General features: G+C 44.1%; 1 protein-coding gene across 4 annotated transcripts; it reads right to left on the bottom strand.

Moving 5' to 3' along the window:
- Positions 1-393: 393 nt before the first annotated feature.
- On the bottom strand, positions 394-21,841 carry LOC141051746 (uncharacterized). Of its 4 annotated transcripts, XM_073548758.1 has the most exons (7): positions 21,623-21,841; positions 21,062-21,491; positions 16,410-16,579; positions 16,215-16,338; positions 16,066-16,136; positions 15,878-15,986; positions 394-2,435 (listed from the first exon to the last, which is right to left on the bottom strand). In XM_073548758.1, the coding sequence occupies exons 3-7, from the start codon at positions 16,572-16,574 to the stop codon at positions 799-801; spliced, it is 2,106 nt and encodes a 701-aa protein (XP_073404859.1). In that variant the 5' UTR covers positions 16,575-16,579; positions 21,062-21,491; positions 21,623-21,841; the 3' UTR covers positions 394-798. The 4 variants fall into 4 exon arrangements, with proteins under 4 accessions (XP_073404859.1, XP_073404858.1, XP_073404861.1 ...); XM_073548757.1 differs by having other exon boundaries at positions 21,062-21,841; XM_073548760.1 differs by having other exon boundaries at positions 21,254-21,841.
- Positions 21,842-22,699: the final 858 nt, after the last annotated feature.

The raw sequence follows: 22,699 nt of genomic DNA, 5'->3' as shown, positions 1-22,699 counted from the left end.
CTTTTGCTGCTATGTAATATTAATTAGGCTAGATTGTTTAGTGAGGATACCTTTTTCTGCAAATTTTAAATCAAATGTAATCACACTACTCATAAACACTCCTTCACAGGGGCCTACCGAAGGACTTTCCTCTTCTCCTATGGGCCAGTCCTAGTCTGCGCACATTTGACAATGCACCAGGCCGGCTAATTAAAAGAAGAGCCTGGCAGATAAACTTGGGTCTCAGGGCTCCCATCACAGACGTGGCTGCTGGACCGGGTCCTGCGAATTGATTAGCATCATCTCTAAGTAGCACCAACTTCCGTAGGATGCAGGAGAGCGATGTACCTGGAAAATGCTCACTAGGCCATGAAGCCATGTTGCCACCCGTCAATAATTAGTTGATTTACACAGTTAATGAATGAGTCTTTACTTCTCATCTTAATTTTAGGATGATTGCCTTCATTACGCTGAAAAGTCACATTACAGTCCTACCACCCCATTGAATGTCAAAGATGCATACTAAAGATAACATTGCATCCTATCTCGACAGGTCCTGTAGTCATTGTTGTGGTAGTTCTGGGGTAAGCTATTGATTAAAAAGAAAACTTCTCCAATTAAATTTTCAGAAAATATGTAACAACTTAGAAAAACTTTCCTATATTCTTGACTTTTAACATCAGCTTCCCCAATGAGAGTCCTCTCATGCACAAGTGTCCACATGGACAATTTGTCCCCAATGCAATCTCTCTGATAAACAATAAGATCATTTCTGAATAAAATCGTTTCCAATGTTCTGACCATTAAAATGGACCCTCCTCAGTGCGATAATGGCCTTTCAACCGTGTGACTCCTCTGATGTGCGATAAGAGCTTGTAGTTTGATAAACCATTGTCCGCATTCGAGACAGGAATATGGATTCTCCTTGGAGTGATTTTTCTGATGCATGAGAAGAGCGTGTTTCTGGTTAAACCCTTTCCCACAGTCTGAACACAAGTACGGCTTCACTTGTGAGTGAATTCTCTGATGAACAACAAGAGATTGTTTCTGATTAAAGCATCTTCCACAATCTGAACAAGAGTACGGCTTCTCCCCTGTATGTATTCTCTTGTGTTCAACAAGACTTCGCTTCCTTGTAAAACGTTTCCCACAGTCTGGACAAACATATGGTTTCTCACCTGTGTGACTTCTCTTATGTGCAGTTAGATCTGATTTCTGGGTGAAACATCTTTCACATTCTGAACAAGAAAACGGACGTTCACCTGTGTGAATTCTCCTATGTACATTAAGATTGTTTCTCAATCTAAAACATTTCCCACAGTATGTACATGAGAATGGTTTCTCCCCGGTATGAATTCTCTCATGGTCCACAAGATGTGGTTTATTGCTAAAGCACTTTCCACATATTGAACAGATGAATGGCTTCTCTCCCGAGTGAATTCTCTCATGTCTCAGTAGGTCAGCTTTCCGACTGAAATTTTTTCTGCACACAAAACATGAAAATGGCTTATCGTCCGTGTGAACCTTCTGATGTTCTTCAAGATTTGTTTTATTTGCAAAACATTTCCCACATTCCAAGCATGAATATGGTTTCTCACCTGTGTGAGTTCTCTGATGTGTAAGAAAAGCTTCCTTCTGTATAAAACATCTCCCACATTCTGAACACAAGTATGGCTTCTCCCCAGTGTGGATTCTCTCATGTCTAGCAAGGTCTCTTTGCCGGTTAAAAGATCTCCCGCACATAGTACATGCATATAGCCTCTCCCCTGCGTGAATTTGCTGATGGATAATCAGATCTGTTTTTAGGACAAAACATCTCTGACATACTGGACACTTATATGGCCTCTCTCCAGTGTGAGTTTTCTGATGGGTAAAAAGATTTGATTTAATTGCAAAACATCTTCCACATTCGGGACACGGAAACGGCTTCTCTCCAGTGTGAACTCTGTGATGTTCAATAAGATGTTGCTTATTTATGAAACATTTTCCACAAACTGAACATGAATGTGGCTTCTCCCCTGTGTGTGTTCTCTGGTGTCTATCCAGACCTGACTTGTGTTTGAAACATTTTGCACACACCGAGCACAAAAATGGCTTTTCCCTGTGAGTTTTTTGATGTTCACAAAGATTTAATCTGCAGGTGAAGGTTTTCCCACATTCCAGACAAGTATATGGACGCTCTCCCATGTGCATTCTCCGATGCTCAAGAAAAGTAGTTTTATTTGTGAAGTGTATTTGGCATTCGAAGCAGGAAAATCGGTCCTCAATTCTATGATTTCTGGCAATTTGAGAACGACCAGATGAAGGTCCTTCGAGACCGGCGGGGTCAGATGAGAGATCATTGCTGTTGGAGATAAGAACGTCTTCTTTATGTTCCCCAGAAATATTTTGGACAGTACAGTTTTCAACTTCACAGTCAGAAGAGAGAGGACTGCACTGGAGAATCATCAGGTCATCTGTTAGGAAGAAAAGGAAATTGGTTTTAATTGTTTTTTTTGCTTCTTTTACACAGTTGTATCATTTTTTGCATGTAAAGTTGTGGCTATCTTAGGTTATATTATATATTTTTATAAATCTTCCCATTTATTTTTTGTTTAATCTACCTAAGGGTTCGTACACACTAGCGTAATTTTTTGCGCCTGTTGTCCATGTAGACCCAATGTTAACCTACAGTGGGTTCGGAAAGTATTCAAACCCCTTTAAATTTTTCACTGCACCCATTTGGTAAATGCAAAAAAGTTCATTTTTTCCCATTAATGTACACTCTGCACCCCATCGTGACTGAAAAAAAACAGACATGTAGAAATTTTTGCAAATTTATTAAAAAAGAACTGAAATATCACATGGTTATAAGTATTCAGACCCTTTGCTCAGACACTCATTTAAGTCACATGCTGTCCATTTCCTTGTGGTCCTCCTTGAGATGGTTCTACTCCTTCATTGGAGTCCAGCTGTGTTTAATTAAACTGACAGGACTTGATTTGTAAAGGCACACACCTGTCTATATAAGACCTCACCGCTCACAGTGCATGTCAGACCAAATGAGAATCATGAAGTCAAAGGAACTGGCCAATGAGCTCAGAGACAGAATTGTGGCAAGGCACAGATTTGGCTAAGGTTACAAAAGAATTTCTGCAGTACTCAAGGTTCCTAAGAGCACAGTGGCCTCCATAATCCTTAAATTCTGGATAGGATATTCAAGATGCTGACAATTCCGCACTATGTACCAAAGGAAGTAGACAGGATGTCCACGAAATGCATAGTTTTATAGCCCTGAATAAAGTATGCAACTCTTCTGAACTCAGATTCCCTTGCCTGGTTTTGGAGGAGCACAGAATTGTCTGCATCTTGAATATCCTATCCAGAATTTCTTGAAGCTCCTTCGTGGGTCCAAAACCATCTGCAGCTCATCTATCATACTTACTATATGTGTTGTGCATACTCACAACGCGTAAAAGGTGAGAATTTTATCTTACAGTAAATAGTTAATTTGGTAACTGCGCTATTGCGCCCCTCTCTTTACAGTTTATAATCCTTAAATGGAAGGAGTTTGGGACCACCAGAAGTCTTCCTAGACCTGGCCGTCCAGCCAAACTGAGCAATCGTGAGAGATGAGCCTTGGTGAGAGAGGTAAAGAAGAACCCCAAGATCACTGTGGCTAAGCTTCACAGATGCAGTAGGGAGATGGAAGAAAGTTCCACAAAATCAACTATCACTGCAGCCCTCCACCAATAGGGCCCTTATGGCAGAGTGGCCCGACGGAAGACTCTCCTCAGTGCAAGACATCTGAAAACCTGCATAGAGTTTGCTAAAAAACACATGAAGGACTCCCAGACTATGAGGAATAGGATTCTTTGGTCTGATGAGATGAAGATAGAACTTTTTGGTGATAATTCTAAGCTGTATGTGTGGAGAAAACCAGGCACTGCTAATCACCTGCCCAATACAATCCCAACAGTCAAACATGGTGGTGGCAACACCATGCTATGGGGGTGTTTTTCAGCTGCAGTGACAGGATGACTGGTTGCAATTGAAGAAAACATGAATGTGGCCAAGTACAGAGATATCCTGGATGAAAACCTCTTCCAGAGTGCTTTGGACCTCAGACTTGGCCGAAGGTTCATCTTTCAACAAGACAATGATCCTAAGCACACAGCTAAAATAACAAAGGAGTGGCTTCAGAACAACTCTGTGACCATTCTTGACTGTCCCAGCCAGAGCCCTGACCTAAACCCAATTGAGCATCTCTGGAGAGACCTGAAAATGGTTGTACACCAATGTTCATCATCCAACCTGACGGAACTGGAGAGGTTCTGCAAGGAAGAATGGCAGAGGATCCCCAAATCCAGGTGTGAAAAACTTGTTGCATCATTCCCAAGAAGACTCATGACTGTACTAGCTCAAAAGGGTGCTTCTACTCAATACTGCCCAAAGGGTCTGAATACTTATGACCATGTGATATTTCTGCTTTTCTTTTTTAATAAATTTGCAAAACTTTCTACATTTCTGAGTTATTTCAGTCAAGATGGGGTGGAGTGCACATTAATGAGAAAAAAATAACTTTTTTGAATTTACCAAATGGCTGCAATGAAACAAAGTGAAAAAATGTATCTGAATACTTTCCGTACCCACTGTATCTGCTACTTTTACAGAGCTCAGATCCGTATGCATAACATAATGGCGTGCATCTGATTTATGGACCAGACTAGTGTATGCACCTCCTATATACATCTGCACTCAACCATTGTGACTGGTCCGATAAATCCAAAGAACATATGAACTTACCCTTACTAACAACATACAGACATGTAGTGGTGCTTTTAAAAGAGAATCTATCAGCAGGTTGTTGTCATGTAATCCAACAGCAGCATGATGTAGGGCCGAGACCCTGATTCCAGCGATGTATCACTTAGGTTACTGGGTGCAGCAGTTGTAATACAATCACAGTTTTCTCTGCTGCAGATCTAGCAGAGCTCAAATGCTGAGCTGCGTATAACCCCGCCCACATCACTGATTGGCTGCCTTCTGTGTACACTGTATCAGTGGTGGGAGCGTGGTTGGACCAGGGGGCACCAAACACCTAGTGCTATAGGGATAATGTCCTGCTAATACACCACTGATTGTATTCAGACAGCAAAACACACCCTAGTAAGTGACAATGATGGAATCAGGGCCTCAGCCCCTTCATCTTGCTGCTCTCAGATTACACAACAACAATCTGATGACAGATTTCCTATAAACCCAACTTAAATCTCTATATGTTTCTCATACAGCTTGGGCTTAGGAAAACTAGAGGCAATCAGGAGGATGTCAACATGAACTGCTCTCATATTACAGCCAAGTGACAACAGCCTGCAGCGGAGAAAACTTTTTCTATCTATATACACACTGACGATTTTGCAAGGTTTCCCACCTACAAAGAATGGAGAGGTCTGTAATTATTATTGCAGGTACACGTCTCCTGAGAGAGACAGAATCTTAAAAAAAACCTGGAAAATGACACTATGATTTTTACATCATTAATTTGCATTTTATTGCATGAAATAAGTATTTGATACAATAGAAAAACAGAACTTAATATTTGGTACAGAAACCTTTGCAGTTACAAAGGTCAGATGTTTCCTGTAGCTCTTGACCAAGTTTGCACACACTGCAGCAGGGATTTTGGCCCCCTCCTCCATACAGATCTTCTCCAGATGTTTCAGGTTTCGGGGCTGTCGCTTGGTAACATTGAGTTTCAGCTCCCTCCACGATTTCCTATTGGGTTCAGGTCTGGAGACGGGCTAGGCCACTCCAGGGCCTAGAAATGCTTCTTATGGAGCCACTCCTTAGTTGCCCTCGCTATGTGTTTTGGGTCATGTCATTGTCATAGTGGAAGACCCAGCCACAACCCATCTTCAATGCTCTTACTGAGGTAAGGAAGTTGTTAGCCAAAATCTCACGAGACCCCATGCATCTTCCTTTCAATACGATGCAGTTGTCTTGTCCCCGTTGCAGAAAAGCACCTCAAAACATGCTGTTTCCCACACCATGCTTCACGGTTGGGATGGTGTTCTTAGGGTTGTACTCATCCTTCTTCCTCCAAACACAGCGAGTGGAGTTGATACCAAAAAATTCACATCTGACCACATGACCTTCTCGCATACCTCCTCTGGATCATCCAGATGGTCACTGAGAAACTTCAAAAGGGCCTGTTCATGCGCTGGTGTGAGTAGGGGAAACTTGCGTGCCCTGCAGGATTTTAATCCATGACAGCGTAGTGTGTTACAAACGGTAATGTTTGAGACTGTGGTCCCAGCTCTTTTCAGGTTATTGACCAGGTCCTCTATAAAGCCAGAGCTGTCAAAGAAAAAGGCGACTGAGATGGAGGTGGGAAGGTACACTTAAATGTTTGGCCACGCCAAGGGTTCGCTGAGCGCCTGTGCTGGGTTTGAACAGTTATTCTGTGCTGACAGTCCTTTTAAAGTCTATTAGCCGTGAATTTTTCTTTTTATTAAATATATCATGTATCCTTCCATGTGCTGCTGATCCAGTCTGTGTCCTGAGACCCCCCTGTGTCCTGAGTACTCAGCTCCGCCATGCTGCCCATGCACAGAGCGCTGGACGGCTTAGTAGAAAGTCTAAGTATGTATCTGTACGTTGATTTTTTTTTAACTTTCTATTGAGCCCGCTCATTGCTATGAGTGTTTACGCTGCGTGCAGGAACAGAGTTACATTGAAATTTAGAGCCGATTCTTGAGCGACTGGTGGGGGTCTCATGACCTGATCCTCTCCAATTGGTAGCACGTCTAAGGGGGCATAACAAAAAATAGAATTAGCCTTACCGGTAATTTGGTTTCTAGGAACTTTCCGCCACAGCTTAGGAGGTTGTCTCCACGCCCTAATGGGAGACAGGACGCACAAAAGGTTAAAAGGCCCTCCCACTCGCCAGTGACTTACAACCAACACCATAGCACCGGTTGGTTACCTTTAGATTCCAGGAATTATCCAAGGAACATAGGGAGGGAAATTGTGCTGTCGTGGAAGGTTCCTAGAAACTGAATTACCGGTAAGACTAATTCTATTTTCTCCAGTCACCTTCCACGACAACAAAGGAGGAATACAAACCAATTCTCCACTGGGGGGACAACAGCCTGAAGGACATTTCGGCCAAAGGCTAAATCCCTATTGGAGAGTAATTCCAATCTATAGAGTCGGGTAAAGGTATGAAGTGAAGACCATGTAGCGGCCCTGCAAATCTGCTCGGTGGATGCGCCTGTTCTTTTAGCCAAGGAGGCTGAGGAGACCTTGTAGAATGGGCCCTGACCCCGGAGGGGGGTGTCATATTTTGGGCTAGATATGCTTCGGATATAGCCCTCTTGATCCAATTTGCGATGGTACTCTTCGCCACCTTCTTTCCTTTATTTCGACCCAATGGATGAACAAACAAATTCTGATCAATTCTCCACAATTTAGTTTGCTGTAGGTAGTGTAAAATCGTACACCGAACATCGAGAGTATGGAATTCCTCTTTTGCATTTGTTGTATTCTGGCAAAATGAGGGAAGGACGATGTCCTGGGAGCGGTGGAAATCAGACACTACCTTGGGCAGAAAGGACGGATCAAGATGGAGAACAATACAATCATCTCTGATTATAAAAATAAGGTTCTCTTATAGACAATGACTTTAATTCCCCTATTCGTCTTGCCGTAGTTATTGCGACTAGGAAGGTTGCTTTGAACAAAAGAAGCCAAGGGGTACAGGAGGAGAGAGGTTCAAATGGCGGTTGTGTGAATCTTTGAGGACTACATTTAGGTCCCATGAGGGGATAACAGACTGTTTCCTGGGACGCAGTCTAAGGGCTGACACCATGAACCTTTTAATCCAACGATGGTTGGCTAATTCCTGATCAAATACAGAACTCAAGGCAGAGACCTGAACCTTCAAGGTTCTAGGCTTAAGGCCTAATTCTAACCATTTTTCCAAGAAGTCCAATATTTGTGAAATGTTGGGGTGGAATGGATCTGGTACATCAGGAATGCACCAGGATGAAAAAAATTTTTTCCACATATTGTTATAGATGGCATTGGTGACTGGTTTCCTAGACTTTTGTAAGGTGGAAATTACTTTGTCCAAAAGCCCTTGCGCATAGTACCTGGGCTTCAGTAATCAAGCAATTAATTTCAGTTTTGAGGATCCGGATGATACAGAGGTCCCTCCCTGTGAGAGAAGGTCGGTTTCCAGTGTTAACTGAACTGGACATCGATGATAAAGCTGAACCAGCTCCTTCTTGGCCACATAGGAGCCACTAGGATGGTTGGTACCTGATCTTCCGAAGAGTCCTCGCCAACATCGTAATCAGAGGAAACACATCGGCTAACTGGAAGTTCCACTGCTAAGCGAAGACATCTACTCCCCTGGACTTGTCCATGGGGTTCAGGGAGAAATAGGTTTCGACCTATGTATTTTGGCTTGAGATGAATAAGTCGATATCTGGCAGACCCCATCTTGCTACCAGCATCTGAAAGATTCCCTGGTTCAGGCTCCATTCTTCCGACTCTATGTCCTGGCGACTCAGGAAATCTGCTTGGAGGTTGGAGGACCCTTTTAGGTGGCCTGCCATCAGGGAGAGATGTTTTTCGTCCCATCACAATATTCGGCTTGATATGTTTTTCAAGCTGTCGAACTTCGCGCTCCCCTGATGTCTGAGGTGGGCTACGGTGGTGATGTCCGAATATATTCTGACGTGACAACCCGTGACTAGATTGTCTGCTGCAAGAAGGGTCTCCTCCACAGCCTTCAGCTCTCTGAAGTTTGAGAACCTGGCACTTGTCTCCAGACTCCAGCGTCCCTGGAAAGGGGTATGAGACACTATAGCACCCCAGCCTCTCTTGCTGGCGTCGGTTGTTACCGTAACCAGAGGTGATTGGGACAAGGTTACACCCCTGTGTATTTTTGGGGCTCAACCACCAAGCCAGGGAAGCCTTCACCTGGCCTGGGGTCTGAACTCTCCTGGTCAGCGAGTTGGGATTTCTGTTCCAGCTCTTGAGAATATGAGTCTGTAGGAGCCTGGAGTGGGCCTGAGCGCAAGGTACCGTCTGAATGCAAGAGGTCAAGGAACCTAGGACAGATATGACTGCCCAAAGGGTAGGGGGCATCTGTTTCCTGAATTCTGAGATTTTGGTTTTCAGAGTCAGGCGATGATCTTCTGGTAGGAAGGACATCTGTTTTCCCGAATCCAGTAGAACTTCCAGGAACCTTCTCGTTTTGGAGGGTTGGAATTCTGAATTTTTCAGATTCGGGAACCATCCTAGTGATTGTAAAATGTCCAGGGACCTCGCCACATGACTCCTGAGAATCTGAGCAGATGGGGCTATGATTAGGAGATTGTCCAGATAAGGAACAATACAGATGCCCTGCCCACACGGATGTAGGTTACTACTTCTGACATTATCCTGGAGAACACCCTTAGGGCTCAAGAAATGCCAAAGGGGAGCACATTGTTCTGATAGTGCTTCACCTGCTGGTTTTGTAGGACTGCAAATCTCAAGTAATTTCTGTGGCGAGGAAGGATATGCACGTGAAAGTAAGCATCCTTCAGGTCGATAGTCGCCATAATGTAATGAGGTCCTCTCAGTGGAATTGCTGATTTTACTGATTCCATCTTGAATCTATGTAATGTGACGGTTCAAATTAATTATAGTGCGCGCATCTCCTGAAGGTTTTTTTTTTTTAACCAGAAAGAGGCGGGGAGTAGTGACCTCTTCCCCACTGGTACTGGGGAGATTGCATCAAATTTTAATAAATCCTGAAGACCTGAGATCAGTAGAGCCTGGGCTCCCTGAGATGGTAGGGAGGTGACTCTTAGACCCCTAGGAGGGGAGGATTCAAACTCTATAAGGAGGCCCTCCTTGATAACATTGAGGACCCACTGGCAATTGAAAATCATCTGCCATTGATGGAAAAAATGTGACAGCCTCCCTCCTACGGCGTCGGAGTCATTGCTTGTCCTGGTTCTGCTGCTGGGGAAGAAGGAAGTTCTAGCCATTCCTTTTAGCATAGCCCCATCTCCTTGTTTTTCCTTTACCCCTGGTTTGAGACATCTGAGGCAGGGAGGCACAAAAAAAAGTTTCTTGGCGATTTTTCTGCTCAGGAAGAGTCATTTTATTTGTGGCTTTCTCCAGGATCTCATCAAGAGCTGGTCCGAAGACATATTCACCTTTAAAAGGGATGGAGCACAATTTGATCTTGGAAGTGACATCGCCACTCCACAATTTAAGATAAAGAGCCCTTCTAGCTGAGTAGGACTGAACTAGGGACTGATTCTGCAGAGGCGACAGCCAAGAATCCAGTTGCCCTTTTAAGTAACGGAAGGGAATCCAACAACTTCCCTCTTGAGGTGCCCTGACAGATGTAATTTTCCAATTGATCCAGACACAAGAACAGGGATCTAGTAACACAGGTGGAAGCTATGTTGATTTTAAGTGAAGAGGTGGAAGTCTCCCAGGATTTTTTCAGCAGGCTTTCCACCTTCCTATCCATTGGGTCCTTAAGATGGGATGAGTCCTCAAGGGGAGTGCAGTTTTCTTGGCTACTCTTGCCACCTGCACATCCACTTTAGGAACATCCCAGCTAACTGATTCGCCCTCCAGAAGAAACCTATGTTTAAGTTCCGAGGGGGTGCTCAGCCGTTTCTCCGGGGACTCCCATTCCTGAGAGATCATGTTCAGAATGGTTTCATGGACCAGGAAATCAATCTGCTTTCCTGCTTTCAACCCTCCAAACATTTCATCCTGAATTGTTTGGGGAACCTGTTCCTCCTCCAAACCCATAGTGCTACGGATTGCTCTAACTAACTCCTCCATATACTCTGTGAAAGAGATATTTCCTAGCCTCTGATAATTTACGGGATAAAAATTCCTCCCATTTCTCTAAAGCCGAGTCACAAGAGCCTTCAGAATTCGAGTCAGAATCCTCAAATTGGACCTCCTGCTTGACCAGGGAATGTATTTCATCTAGAAGTGAGGGATGATCAGCCCTGACCACCTTATCCATACTCTCCTGACATAGCTTCTTCTCTCAAGGAGAGGGACGCTTCTTATTGCAGGTGGCACATTTGTGGACCTTCTTATCAGGGCTTTTGTGGGCAGACTTGTCTCCCTAGGAAGAAAATGGGAGAGAAGTATAACCAAAAGGGACCCTACTACCGTACAGTACCCAGGACTCTGGGCTAGGACCCACCCTTCGCCACAGACTTACTAAGGCTGGGGCAGCGCTGGGCTCTGCAGATGAATGGCAGGAAGCAGACACACCATCCATAATGCAGGGATTAGCCTTACCTGGAGGGGTCTTCCGGCAGGTTTATAAAGGTATAAACCCAGCCCCTAACGCCATATGATCTTCCCTCCTCCCCTTCCGGGTCCTGAGCAGAAGTCAATGGGTTTAGTGTGCTCTGCATGCCGTTAGGAAACCGGGAGGGCTGCAGAAAAGCCGAAACCGGAAGTGAATAATTTCCACTGTGGAACGCAAGGCCCGGAAGTGACTTGCACGTGGTATGATGTCACTTCACGGCGTGCACTGAGGGATAGGAAACCTTGAGAGCTCTAGGAGGCCTCCGGCTATGGGGATCACTGATCTGCTTTACCCCAATAGGAGAGCATGTGGGCCAAGAAGGTCCCGAATCCATCGCAAGCAGGGAGATGGGAGCAAAATGGATGAGGAGAGCGGAGCCCATGACCAACACTGCCCGGCTTCAGCACACAAAAACAGGTACACTGCGGTGCTGGACACACAGGATACGGAAAAACGAAAAACCTCTCCATGCCACATCGGGGACAAGAATGACACTGGCGAGTGGGAGGGGCCTTTGAACCTCTTTGTGCTTCCTGTCCCCCATTAGGGCGTGGACAGTCTCCTATGCTGTCGTGGAAGGTGATTGGAGAAATAATGTGTCTGTTATATAAAATCTGATGAGGATAATATTTTACTTAGATTTTTGGCATTAATAGGATTTCACCGAGACAAGTAGATGACTGTCAGCTATGGTGGAGGTGTCTGATGTTAGAAGCAATGAAGAGGAGAGGGGCTGGGCAACTGTAGAAACAACTTAGTGGTGCTGCAGATTATTCTACTTCTGGGTCATTTGCATTTCTGTTGGAATATGTTTGGTGCAACAACTCCATTCCTGTCTACGAGTGTTCAGTTGCTAGATTTGTATGCTGTTCATAAAGTTAGAACAAAAAAATACTCTCAGAGGCTCACACAGGGAGAGCATGTGATTGTATTTCCTGTTTTTCATGTGTCTGTGTATGAGAGAAGCAGCCTGCTGTAGATGCTGCACAGCTAGAGACACACAAATGATTTATTCCAGATCTGTTAAGCTTATCATATATTGTTCATGAACAAAGAAGCTCTGTTGTCACACGCTTGGAGAGTATCCTCATTCGAAATAAGCCCCATCTGACAACAGGCTTATATCGGGTCAGGAACCAACCTGGTAGCAGCCCAAGATTAATTTTAGATTTAAATGCCTAAAAAGCGCACTAGAAATATACAAGCATATATTTACAGAAAAATATACATGTATGCAGTCAGGGGTGTAGTACAAAGGATAAGGTATAGATAGGTTGCAACTACCGTGTTATGTAGCATGTGAACACAGGGAGGCACTAATGGATCACAGGTCCAAATCTTAGTTACAGGCTTTCCTGGCTCAGTCTGATAACGGGTCCTCCATCCAGAAGAAAACTGAGCTCCAAGTGAGGAGCTGACACTTATCTCCTTGGCTGCTCCTCCCACACTGCGCCCACCCCTGGGCTTGTGTAGCCTCTCTCCTCCCATCTCTGAGAGTATGATTTCCAGTCCAGAACCATGAATGGCCCACAACTTTCCGCCCGAAGCTCTGAATGGAATGGCAGCAGTGCCACTGGATATGGCTGGATTTTATCTGCACATAAAGTCCAAATATGCCTCCCGTATGTAATTCCGGGTGGCTAAGCTTTATAACTTCCTAGCGCAGAGTGCTACCATTGGCTGCCGGGCATGGGCGTATGGGGGAAGGAACGCCGATTCGGATGATGTGCTTGGCTAGGCTCAGAGATATTGCATTCTGTTATTATAGGTCATTTTCCAGATTCAATACCTCATAGCCCTGCTGTGATTGTATGACGAGGTATATCCATGTGTTTCAAGTCGGACAAAAGACTTCTGTTTGCCTGTAGCTTGCTGGGAATTTCGCACCTTTGCGTTATGAGCTTCAAATGATTTTTTCCTAGTTTTTAATTGAAGATAAACACTGCATGTTTTTTTTATGGTCTTGGGGGATGCAAGGGTGGAGACACATTTCAGGAGTGGAGAGAATTGTACTTTGTCCTTAACATGCTCAAATTCCATGAAGTTACACCAGTTATTCAACCCTTATAAGAAGCAAGAACAAGAATCTCAATCATAAAACCCAGATAACAAAAATGAAAACACTGAAGTGTGGATAAGCTCTGAAGCCACCAAGGAAGACACAGGAGAACCAAGTCAACCTCCAGTCAGGAGATCAGAAAGGCAAAACATAGGTGTCCCAGCTAGAAGCCTTTCTTATATGGTCAGAACACTTCCTAAACCAGAGCCACAGTCGTGGCAAGAGATGCAAGAACTGCCTGTCCACGAGAAGCAGAAGTGGAAAAATGCCGCTAATGAAGAGATGGAGTCCCTTCACCAACTCCAGACATGGGAGCTTACTGAGCTATCACTAGGAAAAAGAGCTATCAGGTGTAAGTAGGTCTTCAAAAACAAATATGACTCAGAAGGTAAAGTTCACCGGTTTAAGGCAAGATTGGTTGCAAAAGGGTACTCGCAAAAGTATGGTGAAGATTATGATGCTACATTTTCTCAAGTTGCGAAGCAAACCACATTCAGAACTTTAATGTCCGTGCTGCAATTCAACAGATGACAGTGAGACATTTTGACATCAAAACAGCCTTCCTACATGGTGACATTGGAGAAGAGTTGTACATGAGCCAACCCGAGGGATATATTAAAAAGGGTGAAGAGCACCTTGTTTGTAAAATGAAAAAATCTCTCTATGGACTTAAGCAGTCGGCAAGAGCTTGGAACTCGAAAATGAACAAAATTTTGATAGATGAAGGATTTAAAAGATCTCAAGCTGATCCATATTTGTATACGAAAATTGTAGTGAAGGAGTGGATGTATGTTCTCCTATATGTAGACGATGTAGTCATGTCTCCTCAAGATGAAAATGAAATTGCAAATCTAGGTGAAATTCTCAACCAGCACTTTGAGACTAAGGACTTTGGAAATGTGACATATTATTTGGGAATCCAAATTTAGAGAGAGGAAGATGGGAGTTTTCTTCTCAACCAAAGTTCTAAAATTTCCGCAATCCTAAACCAGTTTGGAATGTCAGAAGCCAAAGGTGCGTCAACACCACTGGATCTCTCCTACTTCAAGTTGGAAGGAGAATTAGATCAGCTACCCAACAATGAGAGTTACAGACAACCAGTGAGGGCACTTCTGTACATAGCAACCACAACTCGTCCGGATATCACAGCCACAGTTGGAATTCTCTACCGATGTGTAAGCAAGCCATGCTAAAGAGACTGGAATGCAATTAAGAGAATTCTTCAATATCTTAAAGAAACTTAAAGGCTAAATCTTAAGATATCTGCATCAGGAGATCTCACTCTCAGAGGTTATGTGGATGCAGATTGGGCTGGAGATTCAAGTGATCGGAAATCAACAAGCGGTTACTTGTTCAAGTTGGGAGAAAATTCAATTTCTTGGTCCAGCAGAAAACAAGTGTCAGTCGCATTATCTTCTACAGAAGCAGAATATATGTCTGCTGCTTATGCAAGTCAAGAAGTAATTTGGTTGAAACAACTTTTGGAAGATTTCGGCAAGCCATTAGCTCAACCAACAGTTATCTATGAGGATTACCAAGGATGCATTAAATTTGCCAGCAGTGAGAAGATTATTGCAAGGACTAAGCACATTGATGTAAAATATCACCACTTGCCTGACTTAGTGGAACGTGGTGTACTCGAGTTTGTTTATTGCGAGTCTGACAAGGTGATAGTTGATGGCATGACAAAGCCATTATCAACAGCCAAGTTTGTGGACTTCAGAACCGCAATAGAAGTAACAGGATAAGTAGTTGTTGAGTGGGGGTGTTGGAATATGTTTGGTGCAACAACTCCATTCCTGTCTATAAGTGTTTAGTTGCTAGATTTGTATGCTGCTCATAAAGTTAGAACAAATAAAAAACTCCCAGAGACTCACACAGGGAGAGCATGTGACTGTATTTCCTGTTTTCCTGTGTCTGTGTATGAGAGAAGCAGTCTGCTGCAGATGCTGCACAGATAGAGACACACAAATGATTTATTCCTGATCTATTAAGTTTATCATATATTATTCCTGTTTGTTCCTGAATAAAGAAGCTCTGTTGTCACACGATTGGAGAGTATCCTGAATAATCCGCTGCCAACAATTTCTCATCCGATCTATCATTTTGCACAGATGAGTGCAAGAGCTTATTATTGGGTATGAGGAGAGGGGGTGTTATTTTGCCTTTCCCGTGAGAGTAAAGTGAGACCGGTGGCATTGGGAACACTTGCACAGGGACGCAAATGTAAGGAAAGCCAAGCAAAGCAGAGGGGAAAACTGAACTCAAGGATTCGGGAGCTCGGTCACATTTTCAGATATGTTGTAACGACAGAGGGTTTAGATTCCCATACAAAGCTCAGAGTTATATAAATATATGTAGGAGCTAAAGCAACAGTGTCTGTAAGATCAGCTTTACGTATCATGCTGGGATGAGAGGGCTGACGACTTTACCCTACTGAGATGTTTTCCTTGTTACCTAGTAGAAGAAGAATATGTGAGTATTCTACAGTGGAGACCATCACTCACCTGTGCCGACCTCCGCTGCCAATTCCTCCTCCTTCATAGAGAGTTTGGTCCTATAATACTCCTCGTCTCCTTCGGTCTCCTCCACTTTCACTATCACCAGGTCATTGATCTGAAATAAAAATGGCACCAGATAATGTACAGTTTGATGTAACAAGGTCTAGTCATCTTCTTCTGTCAGAATCCTCTACCTGGTTATTTTCAGGGTGGTCATCAAGGGGACTCTGACAGCTCTCGGGGGTACTACTTCTATTGGATCCATCTGGAAGGGGCACAGAAACACATTGTACAAATTTCATCACAGGTGACATCAGAAACTAGAGTTATAGTCTCCTCTTACCCGGTGGTGTGAGGGGCCGGGGGTCCTCCATCAGGACGTCCTTGTACTGGTCCTTGTGTCCTTCCATATACTCCCATTCCTCCATGGAGAGGTAGACGGTGACGTCCTGACACCTCAGAGGGACCTGACAACACAACGATCCTGTCATCACCCAGACACATTCTATATGGTCCCAGAGTCCCCGGCAGCGCTCACCTCTCCGGTCACCACCTGCAGGATCTTATTGGTGATCTCCACGATCTTCTGCTTGTTGTCTCCAGAAACGGTCAGAGACGAAGGTGAAGGCCCGCTCTGCTCTCGTGATACGTGGGGATGGTCGCAGCTGGTTGTCACACACTGATCAGAGATTCTCACTACCATGTAATCTAGTGTATACAGAGAGAAGCATTAGTGCGGATCATGTGTCCTAACAGACGGTCTTGATGGATAAAAACTAGTCCTAGTTCAGAGCAACCTATGAAAATTCATCCATTTTGCAAAAAAATATATATATATATAAATGGCACCACATAACGTACAGTTTGATGTAACAAGGTCTAGTAATCTGCCAATTGTGGTGAATGGCAAGGTACCCAAAAACCGGTGGCTGGAGTGTATGAATCACAGTATGTAGGATGGCGACGTCATGGTTAGACATTGGTCACGTAGAACGGTCCGAATGCAGAAAGGACAGACTAGAAAACCAGCAGCATGACAAGTGCGTACACCAGTACATGCAAGTGTCAACCCCACGGGTCCTGCACCCCGACGTACGCTGCATGTGTGCGCTTCTTCCTGGGGGATCTTTTCCCACATTTATAAGTATTTTATACAATTACTTACTAGACTATATTTTAATAAAATTACAATGTAATAACGATGTTTAAAGAAAAAAAAATGACAACTTTACACTGATGTGTCCATAAGTTTTATTTTACGTCCACAGTTAAAAGGAACCTGTCACGTGAAAAAACACTGGCAAACTGCAGCTATGGGGTTAATTTGCAGTTGGGGGGCTGCTCAGAGCCAACACTTAGACCCCAATGTGGGGAGAAAATTAACTTTATCCCCCCCAAAGCAGGGTTCCCAGTCACAGGGGTGGCATGGGTGTGGGTTCAGTCACTGCTCAGTATATAGAGAAGCGGCTGTAACCGCGCACCGGTACTGACTCACATCCGGCCCTAAAGATGAGCTGCTGTCAGTCACTCCAGCGCGGTATATTGCAATCACTGAGGGGGCTGGCTTTCACTTAAATGGATGTATTTGAGGCTAAAAGTTATTTTTGCAATTGAGTTTCCTTAAAAACGTTGCACCGTTTGCCGTCTGCAGCCTCTCTGCTTCACTGTCTATTGGGAGCTGCAGAATGAGCTAACTGAGAATCTGTCAGTGAGCGGCTGAGTTGCTATCTCTTGTTTGTCCTTTTTTGAGCTCCTCTTTGCTGATTTAGGACCACCGACCACATCAAGGTTGAACAAGGAGCCAGGAAGAGTCAAATGGTGCAAAATTTGGAATGAAACCCAAGTGCAAAAATTAATTTTTAGCCACGAATACGAGCGATGGGCGGACAGGTGGGAGGAGGGTGCAGCCGACAGGACGATGGGGGGAAACTAAAGTGCTGCTCTCTGCGATAAGCATTGTGCCCCTGTGTACGCGGCCGTGCTGCCGTGTGTCACACAGAAATGGGGCGCACATGAAGGGCGAGGATCCCTAAAAAGTCCCACGTAAACAGCACCAACCCAAAGAGGGGGCTTGGAAATTGAATTGGTTGCTAGGGGCAACGCTTCCAGTTCTGGTTTAAAGGGAAGAGCGACGGAATTTACCTGGACGTCTCAATCACAGGCTCCCGGGAGACGAGCGGTCACATGACAAAGGCGAGAGCCACCCACCGACCAGGAACATGGCAGTCCTGTGACCACCACCGATGACGTCACCGTCATGTGATCACACAGGGGGCGGAGTCTGCACCTGAGGCCTCGTCATTGTGAGAAAGCACGTGCAGCAGAGCCCCTCCCACCTCATCACATGACCGTGATGTCACCGCAGGTCCTGTAGCCATGTGAAAATTGAGAAGTATCATCACGCAAAAATGAGAAAATAAAAACACAAATATTAAATTGGGTCCTCCCAAGGTATTCCCATCTCCAGGATCCTATCCTGATAAGTAGCAGGTGTAATAATGATATTATCAAATACCTCCAATTAGAAATGTATAGTTCTCCTGATTCACTAGGTCACTTACCTCATGTGCAGGGCATCGCAGGACCGTAGGTATCTATGGATACGATCACTAACTGCTGTCACTATGAGTGGTCGTAACCATGGAGACCTAAGCTACTGCAATGCCTGCACATGAGGTGACAGTGAATCAGAAGAACTATGCTACATTTCTAATTGTTGATATTTGCTAATATTATTATTATTACACCTACCACATATCAGGATAGGACCTTGGAGATGGGAAAAACTCTTTAAGTGACTTTTCTTTGTTTTGTGGTATTCTTAATCTTTGTTGCCTTTTTTTGTACCAAATGATCTTTATTGTTGTCTTTTACCTTTTTTTAGCACGGAAAGTTGCATGTTTCGCGAGCTGCTGTAAAGTTTGCTCCCCGATGAGTGTTTGCTGCCAGGTCACTGGCATCTTTAGTGCGCTTTTGACGCCGCGGGTTTTGTCACTTTTCGCTGTGTCACGTTCTAAATGAAGCCGCTTTGTTTTGTGACACCTCTTGTTATTTGGCTTTGTGGTTTACGTGGTTTTTATGGGTTTCTGCCACAAAACTCACTAAAGTCCCAGGTGCGTTTTGTACCTGCAAATTTTCTGCATCTAATGTAAATCTCTGGGTAAAATCCGCACAGAAAACTCTGCGCACCCGCTAGAGAGATGGACACGTAAGGCCGCATTCACACATTGAGTATTCGGTGAGTTTTTTACCCCAGTATTGGTACAGGAGTGGAAGAATCAGAGGTAAAGCTATTCTATTCCTCCTCTGAGTGTCCCACTCCTGATTTTGGCTACAAATACTGATGTAAAAAACTGACCAAATACTGAGTGTGTGAACGTGGATGGGTCAGTTTATGCTGAATATGAAAGGAGCACCGCGGCAGGAGATTGCTATAAGTCCCATCACTTTGCTGGAACTGTACGACGCTGCCTTTTTGATGCAGGGAACATACGCAGCGTTGAAAACTCATGGTGCGGGCACGGCCTCAGGGTATGTGCACACTTGGCCGACTCTTCCTATTCATTTCCATTGTGATACCACTTTGCTGCTCACATGTTGAGTCTTTTGAGCTAACTGAGGATCTGTCAGTGAGCTGCTGAGTTGATAATGCTCCTCTCTCTTTTCGCTTTGGTTTTTAAAAAATATATGGTGAGTAAAAAAAAAAAGTGAATGTCACATCTTTAAGGTGGTTCCTGATGGAAACACTACAAACTAGGCACTGTCCAATCTGATGGCTGCCAAAGAAACTCTTTGCACACGTTGCTGATTTTTATCATTTTTGCTGCGAAAACGCTTGCACAACGCAACCTATTGTATTCAATGGCACTCCACACATGCTGTGCTAATGCTGCGGACTTTCCCGCGGTGAAATCACATCGCGGATAAATACGCAGCATGCTCATTCTTTTTGCGGAATCGTGGGGATTCTGCACACATTGGAATGCATTGTTCTGCTTACTTTCCGCATGTGGCTATGCCCACCATGTGCAAAGTAAGCGGAAAATGTGCGGATGGTACCCAGGATCTGGAGGAGAGGAGATTGTCCTCCGGGCTGTGGGTAACATATCCCTGTTAAAATAAGAAAAAATCGTGCTCTTCTCACCTTCCGGCGTCCCCCGCAGCATCACCAGGCTTCAGCGATGCTCCCGCCAACTCCCGTTCCCAGCGATGCCTTGTGACAATGACCTGTGATGACATAGTGGTCTCACGTGACGCTGCGTCATCACAGATCATTGTCACAAGGCATCGCTGGGAACGGGAGTTGGTGGGAGCATTGCGAGGATCGGGAACACTGAGCGGGATGCCGGAAGGTGAGAAAATCACGATTTTTTATTTTTTTATTATTTTTTACATTATATCTTTTTACTACTGATGCTGCATAGGCGGCCTCAATAATAAAAAGTTGGTCACACTTGTCAATCAGTTCTCCAAGCGATGCTACAGATCTCTTGGAGAACGCTAGCATTCAGCAAGCTAATTACGCTTGCAAAACACTAGTTTTTTCGCAGGAATTCCACATGCGGATTTCCCACATATTTCCCACGGCAGGGAGCTGCGGAATTGCCGCAGAAATTTATGCGGCAATTCCGCACGTGTGCACATAGCGTAAAAGGAGTTTTGAAGAGTATTTCTTATTTTTAATTTTTGCAGGCTTCTGATTGGGCAGTGTCTTGTTTGGAGCGGATTCCATCAGGATCCACCTCAAAGAAGTGACTGCTCTTTGTGTTTTTCAAACCCTGGAGTGGCAAAAAACAAACACTTGAAGCAATGAACATGTGAATAGCAAACTAGTTTTACAATTGAAATTACTAGGAAGATTTTTAAAAGATATTTCAGGCATTTTTTTTTATGGGCCGACTCCAAAAAATTCCATCGAAAATTCTGTGTGTGACACTGTGCAAAAAAAGCCCTACAAACCAGTGTATGTTGGAATGGACGCAGCGCGAGGATCGCATCTCAATCCTCGGACTTGCCGACGGCACTCCTGACCCGAGCGTGACAACTATGCTGCTGGCCAGTCCAAGAATTGAGATGCGATCCTTACGCCAGTGATATGGCCGTCTGACTGCGCCCCAAAAGGGTATTAGACAACTTTTGACATAGAAAAATTATATATATATTTTTTTAAACATATATGTTAGCAATTACCTTCACGTAATAAAATTGCATATGAGTCAGTCTGTAACCTTCATGGCTTCATTCATTTTCAGACCCATTATATGCAGTTTGCAGCCTGATCCAGAGTTCTGATTTTTACCTTCTGGGAGTGTCCTTCCCAGAAATACAGGCTGGATGTGAGCTCTGTGTGTACCCAGGGTCCTGATGACTTCACCCACGCACCTGTGCTTTCCTCTTGTCTACAGCCGTTTTTTCTCTGCCCTCCATAAAACTTTAGATACTTTTTCCGCTTTCCACGGCAGATCTGTGTACAACACCGATTGGGCAGCTCTCTCCTTATTCAGACGTCTTTTTTTCTCTCCCATAAATGAAAAAAGGGCCAAATATTTTCTTCAGAGTTTTGTCCAAGTGACATCAGTTTTTCTTGTACGTTGATAAAAAAAAAGTTTTTCCTTTTCTCCTATGTCCATGAAAATGAGACCACACTCAGATGTCGTCCGAGAGACTTACTTTTTCACGGACGCAGAGACTTGCATTGCAGATTCTGATCCTACTAAAAACTAATGAAAATTGATACAAAACCATACATACCGTAAAATGGTGCTAGTAATAACTACGGCTCATCCTGCAAAAACAAAAAAGCAAACAAGAACCTTGTGCAGCTCCAAACAACTGAAAAAATAAAAGGTATTGGTCTTTGAATCTGACAACAGTCTTTTCATTGTAGATTTTAAAAATTACAAAACGGTATTACTTTGGAATTGCTGTCATTTCACTGACTCTCATCATACAGCTAACATGTCAAATGCTAATGTTTTTATGGCATTATATGATATTATTGATGGCAGCACCCAGCCCCCACACCGATCAGCTGCTCCCAATGTTTGCCAAATCTGCTTATTTGCAGAACAGTACAGCGCCACTCACTTAATGGTGGCCGCAGTCGGGTACTGCACATGCATATGCAGCGTGGAGCTGCAGTACCCGTTGCAGCCTCTATGCAGTTGACGGAGCTGTGTCAATTCGTTGCTCAACTAAGCACATCTCCCCCAGCTGGTGGCGGCAAGATGTCACACTCCATCAGATCTGGCATTTATGGATATATTAAGTTAATATTAAAGCACTGGACAACGGTGGATAGAATCCAGTCTAGGTCCCAACCAAGAAAACAGACAGCACACAGATGCCATCCACTACAATGACTTCTGAATTTGTGGCGTCATTGCTCGCTGAAGATCAGAATGACCGCAATGGGGAGCAAAGCAGTAACGCCGCTACATCAGGCACAGAAAGTGGCATTCAGTTCCTGGACCACAGCGAGTCACAGTGATTCAGTCCCACCTTTGGTAAGGCAGGAACGATGTAATCTGAGAGTATGATGCGAGAGATCCAAAATGTATCATGGCCTTGGCGGGGCAGTGCCCTCAAGGATACGGCCGCATTCAGGGCAATTTTTCTTTATACTTTGGCTAAAAATTTGTAATTGAGTTTCATGACAAATGTTAAACACTTGCCTACTACATCCTGTATTTATCATAGTACATACAGTGGCTTGGGAAAGTATTCACTCCCCCTTGGCATTTTTCATGTTTTGCTACCTCAGAACCTGGTCTTTCACTGTTTTTTTTTGAGGATTTGCATCAGTTTATGTACAGAACAGGCCGACAA

The sequence above is a fragment of the Dendrobates tinctorius genome, unplaced genomic scaffold (genome assembly GCF_039654945.1).
Source record: "Dendrobates tinctorius isolate UK_male_01 unplaced genomic scaffold, ASM3965494v1 ptg000158l, whole genome shotgun sequence".
NCBI lineage: Eukaryota > Metazoa > Chordata > Amphibia > Anura > Dendrobatidae > Dendrobates > Dendrobates tinctorius.
Note: the sequence above shows the minus strand (reverse complement) of the source record. Positions and strands in the feature narration are given on the sequence as shown.

Bases quoted from the DNA above. Each gene is read 5' to 3' on its own strand.
- LOC141051746 (XM_073548757.1), bottom strand. From the start codon at position 16,574: ATGGTAGTGAGAATCTCTGATCAGTGTGTGACAACCAGCTGCGACCAT. The intron at 16,339-16,409 runs GTGAGCGCTGCC...TTGTGTTGTCAG, and splicing joins TGCAGGTGGTGACCGGAGAG to GTCCCTCTGAGGTGTCAGGA. The intron at 15,987-16,065 runs GTAGAGGATTCT...TTTTTATTTCAG, and splicing joins ACCACCCTGAAAATAACCAG to ATCAATGACCTGGTGATAGT.